The sequence below is a fragment of the Megalobrama amblycephala genome, linkage group LG24 (genome assembly GCF_018812025.1).
Source record: "Megalobrama amblycephala isolate DHTTF-2021 linkage group LG24, ASM1881202v1, whole genome shotgun sequence".
Lineage (NCBI taxonomy): Eukaryota > Metazoa > Chordata > Actinopteri > Cypriniformes > Xenocyprididae > Megalobrama > Megalobrama amblycephala.
The window spans coordinates 13439997-13451285 of record NC_063067.1 but is presented as its reverse complement, the minus strand read 5'-3'; the positions used below and the strand labels follow the sequence as shown (position 1 = coordinate 13451285).

At 36.5% G+C, this 11289-nt stretch overlaps 1 protein-coding gene across 4 annotated transcripts; it reads right to left on the bottom strand.

Annotated features, from left to right (window-relative positions):
• Positions 1-429: 429 nt before the first annotated feature.
• On the bottom strand, positions 430-10003 carry znf362b (zinc finger protein 362b). Of its 4 annotated transcripts, none has more exons than XM_048178225.1 (9): positions 9555-10003; positions 7691-7757; positions 7163-7436; positions 5928-6032; positions 5507-5828; positions 5169-5393; positions 5005-5083; positions 3061-3219; positions 430-2985 (listed from the first exon to the last, which is right to left on the bottom strand). In XM_048178225.1, exons 2-9 carry the CDS (start codon positions 7751-7753, stop codon positions 2869-2871), a joined length of 1344 nt encoding a protein of 447 aa, XP_048034182.1. In that variant the 5' UTR covers positions 7754-7757; positions 9555-10003; the 3' UTR covers positions 430-2868. The 4 variants fall into 4 exon arrangements, with proteins under 4 accessions (XP_048034182.1, XP_048034181.1, XP_048034184.1 ...); XM_048178224.1 differs by having other exon boundaries at positions 7691-7770; positions 9555-10002; XM_048178227.1 differs by having other exon boundaries at positions 7163-7409; positions 9555-9983.
• Positions 10004-11289: the final 1286 nt, after the last annotated feature.

Genomic DNA, 11289 nt, shown 5'->3' with positions numbered 1-11289 from the left:
TAGGGCACCTTTAACCAATGTCTTTGCTGCTGACCTTTGATGATCGGTACCACTTTACAATAAGGTTCATTAGTTAAACATTTGTTAACGTATTAACTAACATGAACTAACCATGAGCAATACATTTGTTACTGTATTTACTAATCTTCATTAATGTTTATCAGGAAACTCCGGTAAATGAGTCATGTCATCCTTCAAAAGCAAAAATCCAGAAAATCCCTGAAAAAAATATGGTATTGCCATCAAAGTAAAGTCTTAGATCTACAGACAAAAAGGAGTCAAGGTTCAATCTAAGGAAGCTAATATGAAGCAAATTTTATAAATATTGTGTCCATATCAAAATGTGTTAACAGGATCGCAACTGATCTTTTGACGCCAATGCATCTTAAAAAAAAAAAAAAAAAAAAAAAAAAAAAAAAATACAAAGGCTCAGGTATAACAGTCTGAATTTAATAAACAAGATAGAGATACAAAGTGTTCTTGACATTGATATTTTCTTAATTCACCTATCAGTCATGTCTGTGCATATTAAACAAAATTTGTATATGGAACCACAATGCAAGACAAAGGAAAACGTGAATTATTTCAGAACATATATAACAATGTCTTACGTAATACATGTTAACAGTTAATTAATAACGATTACAGTGTTCCATGCGGAAAAAAGGCTTAAGAAAACCGAATACTGAAAAACATCGACATGGAGGAAGAAAGAGAAAGAAACCGGTCTTTCAACGATGATAAAATTAAGGCGTACATGTAAAAATGACAAGGATACCTATAAAAACAATGATCAGTACTTACAGAAAAACAAATATTAATAGTTGAAATATACTAAACAGATACAAAAATGAACAAAGTACAGTATCTAAACCTTGCAATTTGCACTATTAATGAATACAGGGTATATTTTATAGCAAATGTACACGTCTTACTGATCTAAAGTGGATTTGAGGCTGAAAAGGCCAGGATTATACTGTAATGTAATAATCTATTCCCGGCAACGAGCTGAGGTTTTGTAGAAAGCACCAAGAAGTAGATCCTCATCAAATTGCTGTTATCTAAAATGGCGGTATTGGTCACATTCCCAAATATTAAAGAAGAAGAATTTGACCCAGTAAACCATTACTGTGTAATAAATCACCTATACTGTATATATGTTCAATATTACATATATTTGGGGGAATTTTGAGAGCATTTTTGTGAGCAACAACTTGGTCCTTTGCAAACAGACAAATGAAAATACAAAAAAAAAAAAAGTTTCCTAAATATACATGAATTGAACACAAGAAGCTTAACAAATGACTGGTATGAATGACCACAAAAGTAAATGAATGTTGTAGAGCTGCAGTGTTGTGGCCTGTTGACATCACATAAATCACATACGGCAAGTATGATCACGTATGATCAAATTTGGCTAGAATAATTCAATAGACCAAGTGTGCTTTAACCCAGTAAGTAACATTTTAAACGGCTGCCAACTACTGTTAAAAACATGTTTTATCAGCTTGTATGCTGGTTTTGCTTGTCAGAGCAAACATATATATATATATAAAAAAAATATTGTTAAACAGATTTACAGAGTTATTTATTTTGGATGAATTTATGTAACAGAAACGCACTGGTGGAAATGAACACGACTACATTCAAAATTCAATTTTTGACTTCTAGATGTTTTGGTGTACAAACTTCCAATTTGACAAATAAAAACATTTCAAAATAGGATTATATCAATCTATAAAACCCCTAAAACTTTCAGCTATCCATCGGTGTAAGTTCATGTCTCAAGGTGCTTTTACATCGTTTGTCTCAGGGAGAATAAAGGGAATTAACACTTAACGGAGTTCAGAGGTCACGTTACACCCTAAAGGTGTAATTCAGTTAACACTGATCCCATGTGACACTTCTTCTGTTAAATCACAACAAAAATCCATTTAATGGACATTGTCATGATGCATTTATGCCATTTAATAAAAAAAAAAAAAAGACAAAAAAGGACACTTTTTCCTCAAAATACTGTGATTGGAAGGGATGACATTTGCATTGCACACAAAAAAGGCCTTGTCTGAAAAAGTAAAACTAGTAAAACATCTATGATGCAAATTACACAAGTCATTATTTTAGAGAGCGTCATATCTTTTTGACCCTCTTTTATGTAAATGAATCGTCAGGGGGGTCTCTTTTGCCAGTGTAAAAATACTGGGGCAATGAACATGCTCATAAAATCCACAAAAAAATGGACCTCAACTGTGCCACATCACGGCATACAGAACTCAAAACATCACTTTTCATTTCTCGACCATGACCTAATACCCCTTATAAAAGGATAATACAAGCTTAAAGTGGAAGAAGTGTCACATCCACAGTAAAATAAATCACAATATCCTGTTAAAACAAACAACAAGGAGTAGAAGTCGAGACGGAAACCAACAAAATCCGTCTGACTTTCTAAAACTATGTCTGAACTCTCATAGCTGCCCAAAGCCAGAAGCTGCTCCCATTCTGAAAAGATTCATTTTGCTTTGAGCGAAACCACGAGGCTGAAAAAGTGCTTAAAGAGTATCTTTGGAAGTCTCCCTTACACACCTTTGAAACAAAATGTTAAAGTGATCACAATTCTGTTTTTGGAATAATCAATCAAATCCTTTTAGACTGGTGTCTGCAGTTGAATTGAACAATTCAGTTCAGACAGCAGTTGCTGAGTCTGTGGCCTATAGGCTTTGTATCACTAAGAGCTAAAGGGGCAAAGACAATGACAGACTCAAATGTCCTCCGAGATCTCTTATCACGTTCTTCTTTTTTCTCTACGGAAGACCATCGTGGCGAACAAAATACCTTCTCGTGGAAGAGAAACGTAAGGGAGGAAGCTCAAATAAGTGAAATGCGTATGGGGATGCTGGGAGATTCTGTTCTCTGTGGGGAATGGTGGCTGACGAGATGCTCCACCACGGTGTGTTTGGACATGTGCTTCATAAGGTAGGTCTCCTGAAGAACAGAAGATGGTGTTAGAATATGACAAGAGAGATATTTTCCCATATGTTGAGGAGGATCGGTACTCACTGAGGTGTATGCGCGGCCACACATGCTGCAACAGTACGATTTAGCGTTCTTGATGGCGTGTGCGGAGAGATGGATCTGTAAGGAGGCTGAGTCTGTGTAGGCCCGGTAGCAGTTTGGACATTTGTATGGCTTGTCTTTGTTATGCTGTCTCTGGTGAGACTGAATAGGAAAAGAAATAAGGAAAAAAGTTTAATACCTATTAAGACGGTAATGATTAAAACAATACATATACACAAATATGCGGTATATAAAAAATTCTGTTTATATTATTTATTTATTACATTTGCACATTTCAGTTCTGTATATGTGCATGTATGTTTTTTTTTATGTATATATGTATATATGTATATATATATATATATATATACACAGTCAAACCAAAATTTATTCAGACACCTTAAACATTTAATTCATTATTACAGTTTATTCACAATAGTTTAAAAAATTGTAATAAAATATGACAAGATCTCAAAGTTGAAAAATTATCTTAATTATGTCAGATAACACTTCAGCAAAACATGGTCAGGTCAAAGTGCCTGAATAATTTTTGGTTCCAAATTTTTATTAATTTTACTAGTAGTCCACTGTATGAAGAATTTTTGTCACAGTTTAATTTATTTTGCTATCCTCACTTACATAAATGAACTATAGTGTCCTGCACCTAGTAGTAAAAATATGTCAAAAATGTCTGAATAATTTCAGTTTTGACTGTATATATCAAATTCAATTGCTATTTATTTTTAGATCCATCAACACTCAAATAAAAAAATAAAAAAATGTAAATTGCACGTAAGGCAGGTTTTGCAATAACTTCTAAATCTAATTATAAAATTATTATTCCTATTCAATTTTGAAATATAATCATTTACACAGTTACTGTCATAACTTGTTTTCGTGACAAATGTATTTAAACATATGTTAAATAATTAAGATATTACTAACAGGTACAGTAAATATAATGAATATATTTACTAATATATATATATATATATATATATATATATATATATATATATATAATGAATATATAAGCTAATATAGTGCATATATTTTAGGGCTGGGCGATATATCGCATGCGATTGTCACGCGCATTTCGTCAGTAAAGCCGGTTCCCTGTTTACCGCAAAATCGCCATCACCTGCTTTCAAATGGAGCAGCATTTAATAGACAGAGCCGTAGATCACTGATAAGCTACGCAATATCGCGTTCATTATCGAAGGTGATTCATCTGCGATATGAACGCGATATTGCGTAGCTTGTCAGTGATCTACGGCTCTGTCTATTAAATGCCGCTCCATTTGAAAGCAGGTGATGGCGATTTCGCGGTAATCAGGGAACCGGCTTTACTGACGAAATGCGCGTGACAATCGCATGCGATATATCGGTCAGCCCTAATATATTTAGTGAAATGCTCCTCTCTATAGTTAATCTCTCCAGTGAACTAATATGCTGTGGACAATAAATGACTTGCCTGAGGTAAATGTAATGCTACGTGTCCTTGAAATATTATTCTCAAGCTGTTTTATTGATGTCTTTCCGTGGTTGAAATGCATATCTAGATCGTCTGTTCTTCTGCGTTTTTTTTCCTGTTGTAGCAGTTAGCAAACAGCGTTGCATTACCAAGCGCCCCTTGTGGATTGGAGTGTGAATTGTCCGTGACTGATTGTATTCATAATCTAACTGCAAGAACCGAACCCTGATGTCTGTACCATACGGTTCGGAACGAACACATGTACCGTTACAACCCTATGTTATATATACAGTAGTCAACATTTGAAGGGGATCAAAAATTTTATCAAAGTTGTCCTAAGAAGAAGGTTTTCGGACAACTTTGATGAACGGTTTTGATCCAGTTCAAATGTTGCCTACTAATTATATATTATATACTCTTTACATTTGTACAATGTAACTATAAGCCTGCCTTTATTTTTAAGCTGTCCTCACCTGTAGGTTTGAGAGTTGTGTGAATGCCTTTTCGCATCCAGGCTGGGCACATTTATATGGTCTGTCACCAGTATGAATCCTTGAAAGCAAACACAGATATATTAATCTAAAGAACTCTAAACTGGTTTTATAGTTTTCAGTGGCACATGCACTACAGTGCTGACCTGGTGTGCTGTTGGAGGTGTGATAACTGGCGGAAGGAGTTCTCGCAATAGGAGCAGTGGTAGGGCTTAATGCCTAAGTGAATACGTAAGTGCTGTGCTAGGTATGAGGCGTTGGCGAAGGACTTCGAACAGTGAGGGCACTTGTGGGGTTTGGCCTCCGTGTGGGACTTGGAATGAATCTGCATCTCTGACTTGTTGAAGAAAGTGAGCGGACACACTTTGCACCTGTATGAAATGCAAAAATGTAACAGCTGATTACTGAAAGTAAAGTTTATGTGTAATACGAGATTTAATACAGGTCGTAAATGATATGATTCATTATTGACAGTGAGTCAAACCTGTATGTTTTTCCCTCTTTGGCGATGGTAACCGCCTGGTCAGGGCCTGAGGCCAGAAGCGGGTAGGGCACCACCAGCAAGGGGCCCGTGTTGTTCTCTGCTTTAATCTTCTTGCGGCCCCGTGGAGCTTTGGGCTGTGGTCCCAGCATCCCCATCAGACCTCCACTTTTCATGTGCTCCATGCCAGGACCGCTGGCCAGGCCGGAAATGGTGTTTAAGGAAGGTGCTCCGCCTAAGCGGTTCTGACTGCTAGATGTCGGGGTGGTGGGAGTTATAGCCTCAGAGGTGTTGTGGCTTTCAGTGCGCGATGACAGCGTGAGACCTGTTTTTGAACATCAAAAAGAAGGTTTTTAAAACTCGTCTATGGCGAATGGAAACTTAATATGACTTCTGTGTTTATATTTTTATGCATGTCTTCCACCTGAGCGATGATTTGCTCTGGAGGCTTGGTCCACTGCTTGTCGCATATGCCAGTCTTCCCATAACCCCTTTGCCTTCACCGCAGACTTGTCATCAATAGTCAGCTCTGAAATGATGTAAGAAAATAGCATGGATGTCACTACAGGGTCAATGACATACAAGAGTGTCCATGATAAAGAAAAAGATGCACTAAATGACTATGATGTATTTGTTCTGCATATTGGTTGGACTACATGACCTTATTAAATATTAATAAGCAGTTATTAATGAAATATTAATGAAGCAGGTTGGTTAATTCTTTAATTCCTTTCTTTAATAATAATAATTATAACAATAATGTAATTATTGTATATTCTTCTATTATATTGTATTATATATTATTATATAATTTTACACCACACTACTTTTTTTTTTTTTTTTTTTTAATTATGATCTCTCATAAAAGACATCATTTGTTTCATTACTGGATGAATCAGCGTTTTTAAGATTCTTTTGAATGAATGATTCAATGACATACATTTTAAGAGTCACTTGTCGCCACCTACTGGCATAACAATGTAATTGATAAATTTTTATTTGAAGCATAGGTGTTTGAATAGAGAACATGATCTTTTCATGGCCCCTGTCTACTAGTGCGTTTTCATTTTAAAACGCATAATTTTTGATACGGTTACGCCTGTCGTTTATGCTACACTGCCATTTCGAGACTTTCGAAAACAGACCCAGTTTTAGTTAGTACCAAAATGGAGACTTTTGAAAACGATGGCTCCGCGTATCCTTGATGACCGTGTAATGGCTGCCTACGTTCGTTCTGCGTATCCTTGACGACCGTGTAAACAATAACATGGAGACTGAACTGCAATCTTTGCTGGCTTTGTTGTCATTTTTAGTTGCCATTATGCAGTTCACTTGTACGCACATGTTCAGTGTGCTTGAACAGTCATGTGACATGCATTTTCAGTCGTGAAGTGTAGATGGAGATCGTTTCTGAAACGCTTTGGAAACGCCAGTGTAGACGAGGATCGTTTTCATTTTAAAACGCCATTTTAAAACAAAAACACACTAGTGTAAACAGGGCCTATGATTAATTGTGCAGTTCTAACAGATAGGACAAAAAAATGAACCAATTGTTGACCCACATAAAAGATTACTACATGTATTAACATGTAAAATACATAATGATGAAGCATTACATGTGAACTTTGTCATGATAATGCACGGAAGGGCTATCAGTACCTGCAATGGTGCTTGATGCTGGGCGGGCGTGCAGGGCGATGTCAGGCTGAGAGGAATTGTGGGCCTGAAGACCCGGCACCTGCTGCAGCTTGGGGAGAGACATCACGTGTTGCCCACCATCTGAAGGTGGAGAGGCCACCAGCAGGGTCTGCTGAGAGGGAACAGTGGTGGGCGGCAAATGCGGAGGTCTAATCTTTTCAGCCATCAGTTGCTCTTTGATTTTGTCGATAAGAACCAGGTTATCCAGCTGTAAAAAGTCAGCGGTTAAGCTTGACTGGGGACATCAAGTTACGTAAACCAACTGAACAAACATGGGGAAACTTTCATCAAGCTTTCAGTGCACATCTTGGCAGACCACATTGGTTTTTACAGATTTGCAAACATGCTTATTGTCATGCTTTCTTATGTTCAGACAATCGCTAAATGCCACACAGTTTCGCTCTGTAATGTACAGTATGTCCAAATAACCACTTGACTAGTACCACTACTGGTGCATGTCAGGCAACTCTTATAAAACACAATACTCACTTGACCAGGCATAGAGGGAGGCGGTGGCCAGAAATATGGATTATTGAATCGAGGCTCTGCCATCCTTCTAAAAAACAGCGCTAGAGTCAAAACACATATAACAGTTTAAAATCACAAACAGGCCTAAAAGCTTGTAGTTAGAAACATATTTCTCAACTAAATCTCAAGAAAAGTTGAGTCTAGTTATGAATTTCTTACTAATAACATGTAAATAAATCATATTTATTTTAGTTTTGCATCTTTTGTACATTTTAGTAATTTAATAAAAACATAATACAGACTAGTGCAATATCTATAATATAAAGTACACCTGTTTTCAATCACATATCTATATTAATTTATTTCAACTGTATGTAATATGCTTGTGTGCTTATTACAATTGTTCACAACTCTCCTACAAACGATTCTGTCATTATTGTCATCTCATTCCAATCTTCCATGTCTTTCTTTTCTAATTTTTAAAGGAATTTTTTTCCATATAATGAAAAAGAATGGTGACTGAGGCTGTCATTCTGTCTTTTGTGTTCCGCAGAAGTCAGTCATAGTGGGTTGGAATGGAATGAGAGTGAGTAAATGATGACATAAGTTCTATTTTGGTGCGAACGGTTCCTTTAATTAATGCTTTTCCAAAATGCTGTGCACTGCTTTAGACAAGAGCAACTTGTTTCCTGTACATAAATTCACCATGCAACCCATATTTTCTATCAAAATGTTGTAATTACTTGAGTTGTTAGCATTTTTTTGTTTTTGTTTTTATGACTGTGGCTGTTAACACCTAGTTAAAAATAACAGACTTTTTTGGCAGAAACTTTTGTTAACAGTGTCAGAAATTAACTTTTTTTCTTAAGGGGCAATGCCCTCAAGAATCAAAATTTAAATCTAAACTATTATATTTAAAGTAAAATAAAACAACATTTATTTTTTTTGGTTATTGTTGACCAATTTTAACCTTATTGTTACCATAGTGATTATTTTGTTTGTTAACAAATTACTTGAATCATCGTCAGCTCAAGTAAAGTGTCAAGAATTGTAATATTTGCCATGTGACTCATATCTGACTCCAGTTCGACTCTTATGAGTAAAACACGGCAAACATCTGAATTTCAGAATTGTAATCGAGGGTTTTCAAAACTGTTTGGAAAGAAAGTGACAGAATTCAACAGACCCGTAAGATCTAAAGTAGAAAAATCCTGACCCCTCTTTACAGGAAAACAACAGTCACGAAACTTTTGCCATTTGTTTTCCCCATACAGCAGCTGCACAACACTGTTATCTCGGTATCTACTGATTACCCAGAGCCTCTGACTAATTCCTGCACAATTTCACCAAAAACATTTCAGACAAAAGAAAAAAACAAAAATGGCAGCCTGTTATATTTTCATAAGGACGCCATATTCTGCAGAGCCCAAAAATTCACATTCGAGTAGGTCCGTTTTTTTCAGGGAGGAATCGATCGATCAACGAGGTGTTTGTGGTTATAAGTGTGTGTGTTTGTTTATGAAGAATAGCACCTTTGAATTGCCCGGCCCCCCTTGAAAAAAACTGACACTTCCGACAATCATGCCGTGCAAAAATGTCTTACAATTGGCGAAACGCTGCGCACGGCTGTGTAATTTTTACAACATCTGCCGTCCCGATCGCTTTATAACAGCGCTATAGCGAATGCACATTTCAACCATTAGTACATGCATGTACAATGCATTCAGATAATGCCATTTATAATGTTATACTTCGCTTTGTGCAACCTGTGGTAGATCAAAGGCGATAAATCGCTCCCGTCGAACAGTTATCTGTCGTACAATGCAATAATGTGCACGCTAGCTCAGTGTGGGCAAAAGGAAAAAGACGATATGAGCGCACAAACCTTTTATATCGATGTCAGAGTGTTTTTTCTCGCAGGAGAGGCTTTAATAAAGCAGTGAAGAGGCTGGATGTTCTCTATGCGCCTCCAGACAGCACAGCTTCCGGGTCAGCCTGTTCACTTCTGGGTGCTGTACTCCAAAATCTCTAATTTTAGCTGGTAGCCTTCATCTGAGGCTTTTTTTGTTTCGCACAGATCATTGCTTTTAGGCTAAAGTAGGTGGTCAGTCATATCCGTCTGTTTTAGCTGTGTGCACTGTGCTCCTATTTAGAAGGGAGGCATTTAAGAGAACACAGAACTGAGACTTTCCCATTCAAAATTCACTATATATATTTACTATAGCCTAGTTTCAACTATAAAATAATATTTTTTAAATTAAAGGTATTTAAGTTAGCAAGTTAAGCCAGATTAATTTGATTAAAGTTGTAGTAGCTAGTTTTGTGGACTAGTTTGGTTGTTTTGGTAAATTTAAAGGTGCAGTAAGCAATTTCAGAGAAACCTTGTTGAACACTTGATATTTGAAATCAACCCAAAACACATCCTTTCATTGCTCCGCCTCCAAAATGCATGAATGCAGTGCATGAGTGGATGTCTCTTTATCATAGCTCAAGCGAAGCAAAATAATGCTTTGTGAAAAATAGATGACGAACAAACGACAAGGAAGAACAAAAAATGATTTATTAGTTTTGCGCAAAATGCGATATCCGTCGTGTTATTCCAGCATGTTTTCTCTCCTTCTTTCTAAAACGTGACAACAGCCAGTTTCCCTTCGCTGTTTACAGTGGGTGGAATGGTGCGCTGTGATTGGTTCAGTGGATATATCGCATTCTGCAGAGAAGGGAGACTGGCGTTTGTCGCGTTTTGGAAAGAAAGGGAGAAAACATGACGGAATAACACATAAATAAATGACTTTTCAGTACCGACCAGATACAAGACTGATTTTGGCAGAAACTCAATTTTTCTTAAAAAAAAATGGCGTTTATCGCGTTTTGGAACCAAACTCTTCATATACAAGCAAGAGTTAGTTGTTAGTCGCCAGCAGCACAGCAGCTTCAAACAGTTGTAGATTGTCTACAAGTGTGTTGTGGTATATATATATATATATAGTCAATTTTGATTTCATGGTGACTTTAAAAGCTTGAAGTTTAAAGATTTTACAAGTCCTACAAAAAGACACAGACCATCAAATGAAATGCACTCTCATTGACATTAAGTCGTGCCTACAGGCTTGGTGTGTTGGTGGTAGTAATCTGCACATCATAACTTCAAACCACAACCGGTGATTCATAAACTTCAAAGTTACAGTATTTCCCTTGATCACACGGGTAATCTGCAGTTTACCTTAAAGAACTATTTGTACCTTAAATGTAGTTTTATTAGTGCAAACTAATGTATTTAGGTTGATTCAGTGATGTTAAATAATATTTAGATTTGAATAAACAGTTTACAACAGTTAGTTCCAGTTCTCGAATCTGATTGGCTGAGTGGTGTTTCCACAGCACTCAGACTATTCGCTGTTTGTATCACTCCACTTGTCATGTTAGGGGCTGTTTACACGACACCGTTTTCAACTAAAAATGGAAAACTTTTTTTGCGTTTTGGCTGTTCATTTACACGACAACGGCGTTTAAGTGGCCTGAAATCGAAACTTTTGAAAACAGGTTTCAAAGTGCAAGTTTTTGAAAACAATACAGTGTTGTAATCTCCGTGTAAACTGCAAAAACTTGATTCTGAAAAT

Bases quoted from the DNA above. Each gene is read 5' to 3' on its own strand.
- znf362b (XM_048178225.1), bottom strand. From the start codon at position 7,753: ATGGCAGAGCCTCGATTCAATAATCCATATTTCTGGCCACCGCCTCCC. The intron at 5,394-5,506 runs GTTTGACTCACT...CATTTCATACAG, and splicing joins AAAGAGGGAAAAACATACAG to GTGCAAAGTGTGTCCGCTCA. The intron at 3,220-5,004 runs GTGAGGACAGCT...TTTCCTATTCAG, and splicing joins CACAACTCTCAAACCTACAG to TCTCACCAGAGACAGCATAA.